This window comes from Rhipicephalus sanguineus, chromosome 1, assembly GCF_013339695.2.
Source record: "Rhipicephalus sanguineus isolate Rsan-2018 chromosome 1, BIME_Rsan_1.4, whole genome shotgun sequence".
NCBI classification, from domain to species: Eukaryota; Metazoa; Arthropoda; class Arachnida; order Ixodida; family Ixodidae; genus Rhipicephalus; species Rhipicephalus sanguineus.
In genome coordinates, this window is record NC_051176.1 from 247176580 (window position 1) to 247195494 (window position 18915).

General features: G+C 41.7%; 1 protein-coding gene across 2 annotated transcripts in view; it reads right to left on the reverse strand.

Moving 5' to 3' along the window:
• The window catches only part of LOC119376389 (1-phosphatidylinositol 4,5-bisphosphate phosphodiesterase gamma-1), a 64504-nt gene that overhangs the window by 14942 nt on the left and 30647 nt on the right, over positions 1–18915 (reverse strand). For both annotated transcript variants that reach the window (XM_049410992.1, XM_049410996.1), the window contains exons 17-28: positions 17488–17688; positions 16763–16885; positions 12579–12756; positions 11581–11856; positions 11163–11229; positions 9654–9811; positions 9280–9376; positions 9099–9189; positions 7906–8027; positions 7127–7172; positions 5132–5234; positions 2261–2375 (exon numbers count right to left, since the gene is read on the reverse strand). In XM_049410992.1, the coding sequence (XP_049266949.1) occupies positions 2261–2375; positions 5132–5234; positions 7127–7172; positions 7906–8027; positions 9099–9189; positions 9280–9376; positions 9654–9811; positions 11163–11229; positions 11581–11856; positions 12579–12756; positions 16763–16885; positions 17488–17688 (1577 nt within the window). The remainder of the gene's footprint in view (positions 1–2260; positions 2376–5131; positions 5235–7126; positions 7173–7905; positions 8028–9098; positions 9190–9279; positions 9377–9653; positions 9812–11162; positions 11230–11580; positions 11857–12578; positions 12757–16762; positions 16886–17487; positions 17689–18915) is intronic.

The following is an 18915-nucleotide window of genomic DNA, read 5'->3' on the forward strand; positions in this document are numbered from 1 at the left end:
GACAATATTAATTACGTGCACAATCTCATAAAATGAAAGGCCTATAAATAAAATTAATTGACATCCAGCCTATCGTCATTTGTGCATGCTATATACTGTTTTCATAACACTCTGTTCACAACATTGTGGCATTTTTCTATGCATGCAACTAAAATTGGCTTGCACAGTTAAAAAAAAGATCTTAAATAACCTCATTTTTCCTTTCTATATATTATTTGGCTAACTCCACAGACTTGAAAGTCCACCTAGCCACCGATTCAATTATCGGGCGTTCATAATACAGTAGACATGGCGCCAGTTAACTTTATCTCTACCGACGGTCCTGGCATTTCTACCGAACCTATACATATCTACGGGACCAAAATTTCATTATTTTGATCCTGTAATTAGCCTCGAATTTGGCTGGTCATCGTACATGCACCCAACCCCAATGGTGACCACAGAGGGGGTTCCAACAGCTGCAGCATCAGACATTGTGGTGCTTAGGGTACAATGAATGTATCAAACACACATTATCTGTGTTCAAAACAGCATATTTTCATCCTGCTCCAGAGATTTTTGTGTGCCTGAGTGTATGTGCATGCACAGTTTTGTTATTAATATTCTCATAGTGCACGTGCAGCTTAGTATCCGTGACAGATGGAATGCCTTCTTATGGTATGTGCAGTTGTGGAGTTTGTATGACAATTCAGGGTACTTTATCTGACATTGGTCAGGTGCATGGGCCCAAGACTAGCCACAATGGCTAAGGGCCCAGGTGGAAATTACAGTATTTTGCATACAGGAAATGAATTTTTTCTTTACTGATTAGTTTTTCGCAATAATCTGACACAGAAGGGAAACCCACAGCAATCAGAAGTATGATCATGGAAATGTATATGTCCTGGTACTGTGTGCCCTTTGGCCTCAGTGTTTCATGTGCTCAGTTTCAAGCAACGTCACGCACGGTCATGAGCAGAGTCTTAACAGTTCTGAGAGTCATACTATTCAGAAACACAATATAGGGCAGGTGTTTTTCTTTCCTCATCATGCCCCGAGGCAAATCCTTTAAATGAATAAAATAAAATAAAAGAGAGAGTGGGGAGCAAAGTTGCCAGATGCTACCGAACAAACAGGCAGATAAACGTCACAACAGAAGCCCCAAAAAAGCGGCGTGACTTTCGCGAGGAAGCCCAAAAGAAGCAAAAAATTAATGAATTTTCCCAATCTTGAAAATATTTCTAACTATAATAGAAATGTCACTCAAATACAAAGGAGATTTGAAAATCACTTTAAATATCTTGTAGAGTGGAAATATGCTCAACTATGAACGAAAGCACATATTTACTTTTTAACATTGTCTCCAGGATGGTCTCCATTGGGTTGAATGCACGTTTGCCAGTGCACGATTAACATTAACAATTGATACCCCCAATGTGTGTTTGACTTCGACACTCAACGACACAAAGTCATCGACAAATGTGCTTTTAGTGAACGACAAAAGCGCTATTGGTGAACGTGATGATCACTGAAATAACTATATTTGCCGAAAAAAAAAATTCTAATAACCACAAAAAACACGACAAGCGACTTGAAAATTCTGCAAGCGACTTGGCGAAAAAAGGAGCCCAAATCCGCTTATTTTAAGCGGAACTGGAGACTCTGGTGGGGAGGGAAGAGGTATCATGGTCATAGGCGTGCGCACAGTGGGGGGCAGGGGGGCGGCCGCCCCCCCTAATCACCTAAGAGGGGGGGGCACAAAATCTGCCCCATACATTGACTTAGTAGGGTGGGGGTGGGGGGCGCTGCGACGAACCTTCGCCCCCCTAATGGGGAACCCTGTGCACGCCTATGATCATGGTAGTATTACAAGAATCGGCAACAAGTGCCAAGGTTAGCATGAATGGCATTTTCTGTGCACCTGAGGCAGAAACAGGCTGACAATGCAATACATTTTGATAGACAAAAGAAAACCTTACGAGAGTGCTCATCAAAGAAACATCATGGAAGGCAAACAGCAACATCGTCTTGCAAAAAACCATTCTATAAGCACTGTTAATCAAAATACCCTCTTAACTTTGTAATGGACAACATTAAATGCACAATAATACGCAATCAAACTTGGCTGTATTTTCGCTCTTTCTGCTTCGATTTAGCGCAAACGAAATTACAGTGAAAGTCAGGCCAAATTACCAATCTTGCTAGCTGTCCCTTAGTGAACTTCCATGAGAAGTTATTTCATGACATCATTCTGAAGGTAATAAAACATTCTATAGCTTACGTATTGTTCCAGTTTTGTATTTGCAGCTGTCATAATCTGCTCCAACAATCTCCACTTCAACAAATGGACTGACAATGCCTCTCCCTGATTTCATGAGGTGACGTGCTGCAATGACCTGGGACACATTCAACACGGGAAACAAATTATAGCACAAACATAATGGCTCATTAGTCTGCATGTACTAGCGATTGCTGCACCAAAAATTAAATATAACTGACAAGCAGCAGTTAGTGTGGCAGAAAGTATTTAGCAATAACACACATGTTGTGCAGTTATTTTTATCACATAGATGCATATTAGATTGTTTGGAAAAATACACCATACAGTGACATTTGTGCTTCTCCTACGTTCACCGTTCCTAGTGTGGACTGCACTCATCTTTGTACTCAACTTGCATGAACATGACATTATGGCATTTCCTCTCTAATCATTACACATAGCATATGTTTATACACTCTAAGTAAAACTTGAAATATATGGCTCACAGGCAGAGCTAAAGAAAGATCAGCCTCACTAGGTCCAATGCAAAACAAAAAACCAAGCCCACCAATTATCCATACTCAGAAATTACCAGCCCCCACCATAACACTTACTCTCAAGAATAAGGCATTGTCAGCACACCTAAAAGTCATGCACCACACAAGCAATATAAAGACAGGTTTTCCTTGTTGTATCTTGAAATCTGAATCAAGGATCATGTGCTAAAAAAATTGGCCGCGTATCTGCGTGCTTCGCTGCAAATGTCGTGTAAAGACGATAGAAGAGGCGCTGTGTGAGATATGGACGCCATCTGACAATACGTCGGGAAACATGAGTGCTGTGTTGCGTGCTGGTAGTCCCGGCGCAGCAGCAGGCGAAGACCGGCGGTGACCAACGCGACCGGCGGGGACGCCAGCCAGCCCGAAAACGCGGTTTGGCGCGAAGCGCTGAAGCAGAGAAACGTCCGCACTCAACGAGTACTCTCCACACACTCTTTTATATACACATCGCCTGGGTAAAACAGGAACGCCAGAGCGGCGCCCACAACCGGCAGCCTGAAGGCCGCCCACAATGCTGCTTTTTCATTTTTTAAATATTTTTTTTTCACCTTCTTGGCCTTCTCAAAACTAAAGTTTTTCAACACCAACCCATGGCATTCGTACAGTGCAATACAGAACCGAAACCGAAACACAACAATGAGCTCGTGCGAAGGGCACGGAGGAAGGCAAATTTCAGCGCAGTCGCATTTTCAGCTTTGTTGAAACAGCGCTCACTAGACGACGACGAAGTAAAAGAAGGCACAGGACAGGCAGCGCCTGTCCTGTGCCTTCTTTTACTTCGTCGTCGTCTAGTGAGCGCTGTTTCAACAAAGATGAACGCATACCAACTCACTCAAGCTTCCATTCTTATGCATTTTCAGCGCAGCTTAAGAAACTAGGGTCCTTAAAATTACGTATGTATGCATTTTCTATTAAAGGAACACGCCACCTAATACTTACCTAGTGATGTTGCACCTCAGATATGCATGATATTTACTTTTTGATCGACAACGTTCACAAGTATGAACAGCCGTACCAGTTCAAGACGGCTGGCCCTTGGGCAAGTGGTTCAACTTTGGCCGAGTGGCTGAATCGAGGGACGTGCCGACAAACAGAAAGACAGACAGACAGACAGAAAGACAGACCAAAATTTCTGCGTTTAAGTTCCCCAAGAAAGACTATCGTCTTTAAAAACACTCCCACTCTTAATTTTTATGCATTCCATGCAGATGCATTCAAACACTCTTTTTCATTTGGCAATAAGAGAATGAAACAGCCTAACTCTGTGCATTACCAGAAGTGCATCTTTAGACTGCTTCACATTATTTGTTGGCTTGCTTTGCAATCATGAAGAATGCCTTCTTATCTAGCTGTCCATTTCCTTAATGCTTTTATACCCTATCTTTTCTATTACTAGTGGCACATACTAAGTGGTTACTTTTTTGTTGGTTTCACAAGCCTTGCGTGCATTGCAGCCAGAAATAGAGTTCCACTGTTTTGTAATGTCTCCCTGATTCATTCGTTGTTCTCTTGAGTTTGTTGCAGCATTGGTGACTGTGTCACTTCAGCTGTATTGCCCAATATCATTTTGTTCATATTAACCTAAAAAATTGCATTTCTTCTGTTATACAATGCCATTGTTGTGATTGTACACAATATTTACTTTCTTTTTAATCTTTTTTTCTTCCTGTTATAATCTTTATTGGGATTGAATCTGAACACTGTCAACCCCTATTGGGATTGACAGTGTTCAGAAATTAATTTTGTGATATCATTGCTTCGCTTGACTTTCCACCATATGACCATTTACACTTATAATGCCCATTCTGTTACTCTAATGAACCATTGGTTTTATACACCGTGTATATTTTCAAAGCTCACCATTTCCTTAATTTGAACTAGGAATTTATGAAACTGTGTTTGGTCTTAACTGTAGATCACCCGAAGCTACACCTACCATTTTTTTCTCCAGTGTTCCCTGCCCTGCCTTCAAACTTCTTCCGCAACTTTGTTGCTGCTTTTATGCTTTGTTTATAAGTGCCTCCCTTAAACTTTTTAACATTTTATTTTCAGATATGAGAGAAATCACAAACAGGCGTATTCTTATTTCAATGTCATATGAGCTTTACTAACTTAATTGTGTCTCATACACACTGAACCTGCAAAACTGTGACTTTTCACAGTTGATCACTGCTCATGAGCCACAATATGGTCTTTGCTTAACAAATGCAGTTTTCTTAACTGCTAAAGAAAAAGTGCAATAACTGATCTGGTCTGGTATATGTACATGTACAGTGCTTGCAGGTATGTCACTAACAAGCCCAACAAAGTCGGTCCGAGAAAACAAGGTTACCTTGATTGACAGCGTGACTGGGTGAACAGACTTCAGTGTAGTCCTGTCATATGGGTCATAACCATCATCATGCATGAAATCAGGTCGAAGTACATATCCACACCTTGGAAAGAAAAAAAGGAAGAACGGATCAGCACATACTGGCTGAACAAGACTCTTCAGGCTTTGAAAGAGAAAACGATCAGGCCTTTCTCTACAGAGATACTCTTATTTTTTAAGAGATGACCGACGCATCCCAGTGATGCTTCCTTTAGCTGCATTTAGTTTTAATTCCAATTCTTTAGGTCTCAGTTAGCTTCAGTTTCTTTAGTGGCAACTTTTACTGTGGAGGAGAAAGTGTGAACTTCAATCACAATATTAAAGCGACAGAACAATTTTACCTTATTTTCCTGCCCTTGTCCAACATTACATTTTGTGACTCGGGAGGCTTAATATCACAGAACAACACAGAGTTCATCAGTGATTCAGCATAGAAAGTAGAGCACCAGCTTATTCTGCCCGGTTAGATCACCTTGATATGCACCCATCGTGCATATCAAAGCGTGGCTTGCAAGCATATATGCTTTTTCCCTCCATCTAAATGTGCATACTTTTATTATGTAGGCAGTGCGACCCGGAAATCTAATTGTGGCCACAGCATCTGGTAACTGGACCCAATCTTGCAGGCCGCAGCAGAGCGTCATACATACTGAACCACCACGTTGTTGTTAAGTACCGTTGAGTTGCTGGCTACTCCTGGTGACACCATGGGTATATGAATGTCAGTGAGACCTATTTAATACAGGTTCTTTAAGCTGATCTAGAAATTACCCTATGGCCTCCAGGATACCACCTGGCCATCCTGTGCATGGATGACCTCGTTTTCTCCTACCTTCCACTTTGGCTAACATTAATCCTCGCTCCACTTCACTTTTTTTTAACTTGCATGACACGGCCAAAATAAAGAAGTTTTAGTTTCGTTACTTTTGTTTCAAAAGAACAATCAGGAGTGATCTCTTTTATGACCAGAATATTTCTTCTACAGGGGATTCTAAAAACTACATGCCAACACCACAGCCAAAAAATATCAATATTTTTTTTCTTTCATACTCTTGCAGGTTGCATGACTTGCACACATAGAATACCATGAGGGAGACCAGCGTATTTACCGGAGAGTCTTTAGTTTTGAGGCCAATATCTTGCTTTTCATAATCTTTGAAAGTCCACCCATTGCCCTATTTTGTAATACTATTCTTCACTGTATTTCTTTCGTAAATACACCATCTGTGTCTATTCTTTATCCTAGGAAAATGTAGTGTTCTATAAGATATATTACATCATTATTTATCTGAGTGCTCTGTTCTTCACCTATTGTCATAACTTAAGGCCCACTTGATTTACTGACAGGTAGTTGACATAGCTCCATCATGGCCCCCCATAGCAGGTTTAATGTTACACTGCTTCTAAAAAGTTTGTGCTTCATATTTAGAGCCCACCTTTTATTGTGCAAAATTATTTTACTTAAACAATATCATGTGAGAGAGGATACAATAGGGTGTGCTGGCAATCGATTACTTTCAGCGAGTACACCAGTGCTCTGTTCCTATCAAACTCATCATACTCCAATGATATTAATGTAATTCAAAAATTATTTACGGAGACACCCTTTTCCAAAATCGAACTTCTGAACAATGCTGTTCAAAATAACATGTTTCTTTGGGCTAGTAGGTGCAAAATTGCAAGTATGTACAACACAAGCACATGAAAACACAATACGGAATGAGACAGGACAGCACTTCATCCTGTATCGTTCCTTACTATGCCTTTGATTTCTCACGCTGTATGTTCTGGGAACACTTATGACTGTAACTGCTAGTAACCACTGAAAGGCTCGTCTTTTTACTTAATACTTGACACAGAAGAACTAATGGCACCAAGCAGTACAACACTAAAAAATAAGCATAAAGGAAGAGGCTACACTTTCAGGATATCATTGCATAATTCGGGGTAACTCACCGCCCATTCTGCAAGAACCGCCCTTGGTTAAGTTGCATTGGTCGGTCTGAAATGCAGAATTTCAAGATTCAATTACTGCTTTTCTATACACGATGACTACGTAAATGATGAGACTTCCCAATACAAAAAAAAAAAAAAAAAAAACATCACTGAGACTACAATTTTAATGAGCCACACCACTATTATAAATGTCAACACGATGTCATCCATATTGTTAGAAAAACTGGAAAACCATGGAGATTGCCTGAAAAGCCAATAAGCAACAATACCTTGAAAAGTGCTTAATAAAAGCAAATGGGATCTGTCTGGACATGTCCTATTTCCCACTGTTTTCAATGCAAAAAATCACACTACTTCAGCATTGTTGCTCTTTACATTAAGACATTTAAATTTATATCACTGGGAAGGACACTGATGAAAAGCGTTTATTTTTGCTAGCAAATAAACGAGCACATAAATAATAACATGAAGGTTACCAGAGAACAAAATGTGTCTGCACGGGGGCATAGGTGATAGAAGTAGGCCCAGAAAGCAACTTCCTATAGAAATTCGCATAAGACAGCCATGCCACGCAGACCAGGGCAGGAGCAATATAGCAATTCTAATCCAATGCTATTCCTGTTTGTGCTTTGTTAGTGACCCCAGCAGTGATCAAACCACATGACCCCAGAATCAGCTGGCCATGAACAATGGATAACAATGGATGAATAGAACCAAACAAAAGGGATCCTTAAATTATATCAGCCCGATATACAGTGGCTTTTATAAATGCAACTTACCCGGTGTCTGGTAATTCAGAGCCACCATTTGGCAGCCACAGTTCCACAGATGCACAGGATCGTAGTTTGAGGAGTCAATGCGGCTGCCCTTTGGGTACACACGGCTAAACTGCAGCCGGTGGTATGTGGATCGTCATTAAGGGCAACCAGTGATGTAGATCAAAGTTAATTAGCTATTAGTGATTACAGCTTATTGTCTCTGCTAATTCCTTTATTAATAAAACACTTACATTCATGTGTAGAGATTACATTTATGTGCAGTACATGATCATTCTGCAGAAAACATGTAAACAGCACAAGAACAACCGAGCAATGCATAATGCAACACAAAAAAATTAAAGGGGCACTAAAGACAAAAACGATTTTTCTTGTATTAGTAAATTACTCTTTCACAATACCAAAACACCACACCTGCTGCGAGAAGATGCTTGGTAAGCGAGAAAATGAGCAAAAAGAAAATGCGAGTGGCGATGCCACATTGAAGTTCCTGCACCAGTCGGTGTAATGTCATGGATTTTGACGGCGTCTACTTGAGCTTACGTAGTTCCTTATCGGTAAAGGTGAAGTGCAGTGACTGCTGAGGGAGCCAGAGACCAAGCTTCAGGAAATTTTGTTGAGCCAATATGGCTAAAGTACGAAAAAAAATTTTTTTTGAAATCCATGATGCCACCATTGAATTCTCAGTGCGAAATTTAAAAGTGAAACTTTTGACATTAATTTCACCTATTAATGAACCTATGGTGGTGATATCAACAACAGTAGAGCTTTCAGAGTATAATTTATCAGTCTAAACTAGTTTACTGTTTCACAATAGTGTCCCTTTAAGAGCACATTAAAGCAAAAGCACTGCTGACACCAAGAAAGTCAAAGAAAAAAAAGCATTTCTAGAATCATTTTAAAATGATTTCATTCTCCCAATTGCCTTGTGCAGGCTTTAAATGCTGCTGAAAACATATATCAGGCATCAAAATGACCATTTGTTTAAGCAGTGAGGAAAAAAATTTAAAGAGATTTGAATCACTTTCAAGTTTAGATTTCTTTGAATTACCAAAATGCTTTTAAATGCCTTTTTATGGAAGGCGAGAATGTGATCTGCTGTTCAACATACAAATAAAGCATAAAGAAATGTTCAACATATAAAGAGAAATAGGGTAACTTATTCAAGTACACAGCACAGCTTTGAAGAACAAGGATATTTGAGGAAGAAAGAGCAGTGCTGAGGACTCATCCATTTCTCAACTTTTGTTTCCGGAAATGATGACATTTCTGTGAAGTTTCCAATCCCTATTAGAGGAGAAAAAGTGCAATAAAGACTCAGACATGTCACCAAGATTATTAAGGATAGCACATCATTGAAAAACCTGTCTTACTTACTTTCGGGACAGAACTGCACAGATCTGCAATAGATGATGAGATTGGATAATTCCTTAGCAAGCCTCAAGCTTCGCTCCATTTCCCGTCTTTGTTGGATCTATACAACGAAGAATAAACATGAGTAATTTTTTTTATTCATGTGCGTTAAGCAATTCAACCAGGTGTTTTTACCATCTATTCCAGCCTTGGAGGGACCTACCTTTTCACTTTTCTTGACTTAATAATAATAATAATAATAATAATAATAATAATAATAATAATAATAATAATAATAATAATAATAATAACGTAAACCATGCAAGACAATACAAATAAAGCCATGTAGCACTTACTGCATGAGAGCAACAGAAAATTTCATGCTTGATGGCACTGACCATATCATTTGCAGACTGAGCAGTCTCTCGAATCTTGAGCACCCAATCTTGCATCTCTTCCCTTGAGGGAGCAGCAATCTCAATGGGCATTAGTTGGGTTGGTGACACTATGCGGAACACCCATTCTCGTCCCCTCCCTGGCCAACTCTGTAGAATATCTGCATAAAGCATCAGCATAATAAAAAAATGCCAAAATATATTATATTTTACTCAAGCGAAAAGTAATACAAATACTTGTTTAAAGGGCCCTTTCTTCGGGCCTTATTGCAAATTTTGGTTACACCCTGAAAGTTGTAAAGTGCCATCTAGGTTGGGTTTTACGCAAAGAATTTTTCCAATCAATTCATTATTGGAGGAGTTAGAAGAAACTGTTCCACTGCCAAAACGGACACGACTCCTTTGCCTCAGCAAGTGGCATACTTCCCCCGCATTCACCCAAATACAAGACTCTAAGGTGAGGGAGCATGTCATGTTACCGTAACCAACCCCACCTTATCCTCCCTTTTTTTTCTCTTTCTTACTATAGCATTTAGCAACCCATTCCCAGTGGTGTTGCACGCTCTACATTGAATTAAGGATCGACATCATGTGCCATGGTCAGCAATGTTCCAAGGAGTGCCTATTGCAAAGGGCAGGTATATGTATGACTTTCACTCTCTCTTGAAAAAGAAAGCCACGCAGCCTTCTGTTTGAAATTTTGACTGTTTTTGTACCAAACAGGTGTCTCATACCTTGCGGACACAATCGCCACCAAGTGATCTAAGTGTTTTGCTTGTTTGTTTGCAATGCCTAAACCTGGCGAGGAGCCCGTTTACCTCTTACAACCTTGATTTTTTTTTCCAAAAGAAAAACATTCGAATTGCTATCAGAAATGCTTGTAACGAGCTAAGAACATCCAAAATTATGCTCACACTAGTTCACTACTCTAGGTGAGGTTTGTAAACTACTATATCAAAAAAAAAAAAAAAAATCTTCACGGTTGCATGTTTTTGCACTAGACAAACTCAGACTAGATTTCACGCTGTTTGGCTTATGCCATTTTATTACTAGCTCAGAAAACGCTTCCAAGAGAGTAATGAGATCTCACAAAGGTGGATGCAATATCACATGGCTTAAAGAGAGCAACAGGCTTGGGGCTAACCCAAGTCTGTTGCTCTTGGCATGTAAGAACTGAACTGCAGCACTTCCACCGAAAAAAAATTTTATATCTATAGGTGTCTAGGCATTAGTGCCTACTAAGTTGAAGTGGTAGAACAATAAGCTGAATGCCTGTGGCTTTGACTAAAACATTTCTATCACGTGCACATGCAAAGGGCTTTCTTTCACAGGGAATTGTCATTCATAAAAAGTGTTCAGAATAATAGGATGTACATTGAAAAGGTTTATGCTCAGCTCTTCATGAGCATGCAGACATCACCTGCAAGGTGCTAAAACTTCACAATGTGGCAGCAGGTTGACTGACACTGACACAACCCCACATACAAAGCTGTCCCAATGCAAGGTACTCACCTACTGTACACCCAGCAATGTCAATGCTGCCCTTCTGCAATGTACCTAAGGGCATTGCATCTCCAGACTAAGACGAAAAAGAAAGAAAGGACGTTATAGACTGCGACAAGGAGAAAGTGAGCAAGACATCCAGAATACACTTGAGGGTCTATTTTACCACAAATGTATCAACATTTACAATTGTGGCTATTTGGGATTGTTAGTTTGACATCATGACATATCATAGCGCAGAAAAAAAAAACACAGACGAGCAGGAGAGAGACACAGGCGTGTTGCTTCACTTCTTCTGTCAATCTATCTTTTTCCGCATTGCGGTTTGATATGGTCCTCTGTTAGTCATTACGCGCGGTAATGAACTTGTAACAGCTGCAAACATAGTGCAAATTTAATGTTAGTGTATTAGGGCACCCAAGCTCACCCCATCGTCAGATGCATCCTGTGTTTCCAGCACCTCCACAAAGTTTGCGGGAAACCAGTGCTGCCGTTTTCCACCATAATTTCCGCGCCACCATCCTCCTTCCAGCCGCACTACATTAGTGATGATGGCATGCTTGCAGAATGAGAGTTCATCTTCCCGCTGTGCCCTATAGTCATACAGGGCCTTGACTGTTGCACGAAAGGCCCCAGAAAAGCTGTCTGGGTCCATGTAGGTTCCTGCGGGGCCTCCTACATGCAGTGGGCTGTCATCAGTGTCCTGGAGAAAGAAAAATCTGCATGTCACCATTTTAAAGCATTGATAAAGTAGTTGATCAAGGTATACATTCTCTTGTACAGACTTCAAGGGTTGGTTGCCAATTTTTGAATTCTCTTTCTTTTGCCAGGTTATTAATCATTACCTTTGTCTTCAACCTGGTCATTTTTAGCCCTACTTCGACAGGTTTTTGTTATAAGCCTTCAATCATTTTTCGCAATTCATTGCCATTATTGCTGAACAGCGCTACATCATCTGCGAATCTTAGTTTGTTGAATATTCTCCATTAATCTTTATTCCTGTTTCTTCCCAGTCCGGTCATTTGAATACTTCTTCGAGGCATGCAGTGAACAGCATTATTAGAATAACAAAGTATAAATCTGAAAATTTTTGGCCAATATAAGTTAGTAGAAAATCTATGAGCTAATAATGAATATTGTATATAAAAAATGTATTTTGAAGACATAACATTGTTATCATGTGGTTTGACTGTGACATGAAGAGAGTTATGTCACAAAATGTGTAGCTGTACTCACTGTGCATTGACTGCAATGCTAATTTCAAGTTCTTCTTAAAAAGCCAACCTTTAAAAAGTCAACTTCTAATATGCCAATATGTACTTTGTTCCTGCAGGGTGTATAGCAGTGCTATCAAGCTGAACACGAAGCGCTGGAGCTTGCAGGCAATGTGATTAAATGTCTTTTAGCAAAATAGCTCAGTCGTACCGTTCCAATTCTCCGAATAATATCTTCATTCACAGGATACTTGAGCTTGACTTTGCGATACAGTGGGTGTTTCTCGTAGTAATTCACAAGCTCAACAAGGCTTTCAAACTGGGCTGTACCAATGACAAAAAGACGGCCTTCTTGCTTGATACGACAGTGCTTCAACTTGTTCTCTGCCCTGAAAAATTAAATATTACATTGCACTTACCATTTTCAGAAAAGTTGATAAAAACAAGCCATCAGCAGTGAAAGCAATTACATCGATGTTTGACAATTGTTCCCTCCATGACTCTTACAAGAAAGAAGGGAGGGCGGTTAGGCATATCAGAAAATGTAGCACATGTACTAGTACTTATACATGTAAAGCGCACTTCCCAATACATTAGAAGGTTTGTAGTAGTCAAGCCAAAAACAAGCAAGAAATCTGCTGCAACAGTAATAAAATAAACGTAGAAAAGTACAGAAGGCCAATATACACATATGTCGACCGTGGATGTAGCACTGCCATTTGCCAGGCTAGGAAACGCATTTTTGAATGCTCAGCCTAGTTCATCTAAAAAAAAGTGTTGAGAATATTCCTTCGAGCGACCCAGCAGGCTCTCGAAGCCGCAGAGAGGCAAGACCTCGACGTCCCCACGTGGGAGCCAACCAAACTGCTGGTTGTAATAAAAGTTTATTCCTCCTCCTTGAGAATATTCCACAACTGACAAAGTTAATCCAAAACAGACTGAATACTCTTTAGTGTAATTGATTTCCATTAACCCTTGAAAGAAAAAATGTTAGCAGACAAATGATAGATGTAGTAGGGTGTGGAAGGCCATTCCAGTCAAATGCTGTCCAGAAAATTAATGAGGCTGAAAATGTAGCACTATGGTACATTCAGATGTGCAAAGCATTGTAAATGTATGATGCCCAATGTAAATGCATGATGAGGCAAGCTGAAGAAAAACTTCCGAAACAGAGGTTGGCACTATGGCGACAATAAGAAAGACATTACAGGCTGGTTTATGCTTGTTGACAGCACTCTGTTTTCAATTACGCAGATGTTTACATTAGGTTCTGTATCCCTATTACAATTTCTGTCCTTTTGCAGCAGTGCTTTGTATGTTCTATCACTTAGTTAGCGATTTATACCCCTGACGCTCAGGCAAAAGTAAAGTACATTGCAACAAAACCCTTTTGTTGCTCTGAAGGACTCTTTGCAGAAATAAGTTGCGCCAATGACACACTGCATTGCACTAAGTTCTTTAGGTGGTTGAAAGTGGATGAAAGGTGGATGAAAGTGGACGCAAGGAAGACAGAGCCTAGATTAGCACGTAAGCACAGAAAGTAAGTACTGCAAACTGAACATGGTGGCAGATCCCATCAATAAAAATTTTAATGATGCACAGTGCCTGGTGCCAGAATCATAACATTATTTCCACCATGTAAAGGCGCTCCACTGTAAGGTGTAGAAACCTTGTGGAGGTAAGAGCAAAATTCAACATGAATAATGGAATAGTAACTCCGATGTCAACCAATGCTTCAGCACATAGTAATAATGAATTTTTCAGGCACTCTGAAAGTATTGTAGTCCATCTGAACGATGCAGCTTCCCCACCAGCAACAGCATCCTTTAGCTTTCCAAGCAGTAGTCAGGGGTGTGAGTGACCTGTTGCAGGGATGACATTGAGCATTGGAGAGGGAAAGCAGAGTGGCAGCGCCCATGGTGGCTTCAAAGCATGTGGGGAGGAGCTGAAGCTGGAGAAAAGGAACGTGGCAAAGGCCGGTGCTGGTACAGTGAACTCTCAATTGAGTGAACTTCAAGGGACCTAAGGAAATAGTTCACTTAACTGAAAGTTCACTAAACTGAATATTCACTAGAATATGGAAGAGCATTGGGCACAGCAGACATTAGAGTCAAAAGTGTGAAATGCAATTTATTTTGAAAAGAAATCTGTAATTTTCATTTGGACTGGTACCCTTAAAGCGCAAGAAGAGACAAAACTTTTCAGAGTCTACGTTTCTGTGCACTGCCTCTGGCCCAGCTTGTTGCTAAGACACGAAGTCTCGCAACTTTCTAACATACTCTACCGCCTCGGCTAGAGTTACGGGATTTGAACCTGCCTCAGCCGTTACGACTTCCTCGTCGCACTCTTTTTCTTCTGGTTGATGTTACAAGGGCGCACGGCGCGTGAAATGCGCTGTTGTTTCCCGAAATGAAGATGGCCGCACAATGCCGATGATGCCGATGAGACAGACAAAAAAAGAAGGGGCGAGCTGATGTGCACGTGGCTCGTTTTCGTCACCCGCACGGCCGCTTTACCTCGGCGGCGCCGCATGCACAAGCGATGTCGCGCCGCCGCCGATGGATGGGCGATTTAGTGGCGGCTCGCATCGGCTATGCCAGTGCTGCAGTGCACAAAACTTCGTTGAATTGATTTAAAAAATGAGCCTGGGTCCGCGGATCAAGTTCGTTCAACTGAAAAATTCACTATTCTGAAATTCGTTCAACTGAAAGATTTTTGCATAGAATGCATAAGAAAATCGCCGGGGATTTTCTAAAAGTTCGTTATTCTGAAATATTCGTTAAACCGACGTTCGTACAAGTGAGAGTTTACTGTATAGACTCAGAGATGACAATGGGTCTATTTTGTATGAATCGTAGCCCTGGCACTCATCCTGTTGGCATTTCCGGCAAAAACATGATACGTATATGACCACAAGTACCACAATAGTAACAAATTGGGTGGGGTGACGAACACATGTTGTAAAATTTAGGGGCAGGTACCGCTGGCAGCAAAAGTTTGCGGGATCTGCAGCGCGTGAAGGAGCAATGGAAAACTGCATTGCTGCGTCACCTGCCGTGACATGGCGGGTGTCGAGGCTATCGGCCGCAGCCTCCACGATTAGATCCGGCAATGGCGCGTTGTCTAAATGTATTGTCGCTAATCACTGAGGCCACGGCCGATAGCCTCAACACCCGCCACGTCACGGAGGTGACGCAGCAACGCAGTTTTCCGTCGCTCTGCCACAGGCTGCAGATCTTGCAAACTTTTGCGGCCGACAGTACATGGGGTCCAAGAGACACTGCATGGTTCTAATAAGAAACAGGCGGCGCTGTCTGAAAGAAGGAGAGTTCCTGGGCATCTGTGGCCAGCGAATGTTCAAAGCTCACAGCATGGGCTACAGAGGATAACTCTTCTTTGATAACGTTGCACAGGCTAGTAGTTGCAGATTGAGGTTGGAGAATGGGGGGATAGGACAAGCAATCCGCTTGGGAATCTTCACATATAATAGCCAAAATAAAAAAACACAGGTCCCAAGGAAGAATGTGTCTCACAAGGGTCTGGCCTGCAGTTCATCCAGATGATGGCAAGTCATCATAACGTTGTCCACAGAAATGGGATTCCTAACCACCAGTGCATTAAAAATGCGAAGTGTGCAATGCCTTTTAGGATGTGACGAATATGACTGGACCTTGTCATAGTTGAATCAATGCAGCAACAAAGGGCAAGGAAATCTTCAATGTAAGGAGTGTATATCTTGCCAGGAAGTTGTACGCCTTTATCAAGTTTTCTCTTGGTAAATTCAGAGTAGACGTGGGGCTTCTGAATATCTTCCGAAGCTGCTACTTCAATGCATGGTCAGTCAAGGTGTGCTCATTGTTTAAAAACCAAGCTTTAGCAACATCTGAGAGGTAGAAAGCAACACTGCAAAGTTCTTGAGAGTTGTCGAGTGGTCATATGAACTCACTCGGCCATAATTATCCAGTCAGTCTTCGACACTGTGGCACTGGAGACTAGAGAAAAGGGTTGGGCCACACTACCAGGAGCTCATGGTTCATTAGAGAGTGGCCAGCTGGGCAGAGGTGGTGAGGCTGGAGGATCTAAGTTGCTTCTCTTGGGTCATGACGGCGGAAAGGTAGAGCAAGTGGCGACTCAAACAAAGCTCCGAAGAAACTCGTCATCCCCTAGAGGACTAAGGAACCAAAAGCAACCTCCAAACATGGTAAGACAGCTGCTACCTCGAAGATTTTATTTGGCCGAGCCGTGTGCTGAATGAAGACACTCACGCAGATTACGAGTATATATTTGTGAAGAATACGAAGGATGAATGCTATGCTCTCAATATAAATAATTGTGGTGCTTTGCAACACTCAACTCCAAACTTCACACGATTTAGAAGGAAGTTGAGAACTGTACCTAAAGGATATAGCAAAGCAGTTGTCTTCCTTTTCACTTGGCCGCACAAGAAATGTACCATCATACTTCACTCGCTTCAACAATTCCTCTGCCTGAGTTCGTGTCATGTTCGCATGGTACCACCTGAAAGAAGAACAGCCACATGTGAAAGAAAAGTAAAAGCAAAACAGCAGACATTATAATTTCCAATGTAAAAAAGATAATAACATCAAAACTACACTCCTTCCCATTTCTCACTACCCAGCAGTGCATGATCAAGCAGGTGTGAACCCACTGTTGCAACGTACAACATGAAATCTCATGGGAAGTTTACTTGAATTTGAAGCCCAAGTCACAAGTCAATTTAGAGTGCTGGACCAATACAACCTTTAACAGCATATCAAGGCATTTTTCCCTCATTAGCAAAGTAAGATGAGAAAACAAATGTTCCTACTTTTCGTTTTTGTATTCCAGTAAATGGAAGTGACAAGTGAAGCACTGAGAGCAGAATGAATTCTTGTAATGCAGGTACAGGAATTCAGAGAGTTCAGCAGTGCTTATGCACAAGCTCATGATTACAGAAATGCACTGACGATATCTGATTACGAAACTATTGCGAACACAGGCACCTTACTGCTGTGCACTAGCAATGTGTTTGCTTCAACCCTTTCTTTTTTATGTCTACATCCTCTGTTAAACCTCGCACAGGCCACCATAATAGAAAAAAAGAAGGTGAGGCAACATACTCTTTTCCCTCGTGCTTGTTGGGCTGGGGTACAGGCTCATTTAGGTACATGTAGAACTCCTGGCTGCGCAGTGGGTGTGTTTGGTAGTGGCTGATGAGACTGTACAGGGTGTCAAATGCCACTGTGTCAATCAGGTAGTACTTGGTTTGACCACGTTCTTGTTTGGACTTTATTCTACAGTGATTCACCTTGCCCTGGCGCCTGCAAAAAAATAAAAAGTGAATTAAATACTGCATCACAGCGAGGCCGACCTGGGAAGTTACTAACACATGCACCTGTTGACTAAAAGTAAGAGTCTGAAAGTTAAGAAATTACTTTACACTACAGTATAGACCTCGTGAGCTGGTATGGTGGCGCTACTGCTCTCGCCCTCTATCGGGCTAGCGGCGCACTGTTAGGATTGTCGCCTACGAGCCCGTCTGCATGTTTCAAGGCGGCGGCTATGGTTGCGGCGGCTGCTGTTCTCCAAGAACGGCCAGCGTAGTTCTTTTTTTTTCTGTCTGCGTGTGCAAATACGCTGTGCTAACTTATGTGTATTTATGTTTTTCTTTCTGTCTGAAAAACCTCTCAAACTACAGCCGTTTAAAGCTGTAGCCGAAAAGCCAGCAGGCAGCGACTCTTGTTAAAAAAAGCATTCCACAAAACTTCGACCCCTATTCGCCTCAAGCCATTCAAGAAAGAGAAACCCCTCTCAGTCATTCTTTTCATTGAAAACCGAACTGCGAGCCCTACCAACAAAAAAAAAAAAAAAAAAAGAAAAAGCCGACAAACCCAGCTGCTTGCGCCGGAAACAAGTTCTTTTCCGTCCCTTGGACACCACGCGGGGAACAGTAGATTACCCCCCCCCCCACACACACACACACGCACACCAACACGCTCACAACGCGCACACACGCTTTACAGACAGTGAGACTGCAAGGCAGTGCAAGCGCCCATCAGTTCGTCACTGGTTGTCGTCTGCTAGGAAAGTGCATTGCCGCCAGCCCGCGCGTGAACGTGAGGACAAGAAGCGACGATCGTGTGTTGTTGTGCGGTTTCCGTAGGATTGAAATTACAATAACGTGCGTTTCAAGAGGAGTTCTTGGTCACTTGGTACGAGGTTGCACGCGAGTGGTCAGTGCGTGGTCTGAAAGAAGAATTGATGTGCGCGATGGAATCTTCCGACGTTATTGGGAAATGCAGAGTGCAATCGAAAACCGTGGACTACGATGTACGAGTGGAGGTGAGCTTTTGATTTTTCAGTGCTCTACGTGTGCTGAGCCATACCGAACTGTTTTCGTTCCCAACGAAGAGGACGCGGCAAATTTGTGTCTGATTCCGCAACGGCTATCCCTGCTCGCCGCTCTGGCTGGCAAGAAATCACGCGTGAGAGCAGAAGACGCAGACAGGCACATTGCCTCTCTAGGTGGCCGTTGTTAGCCTGCTATC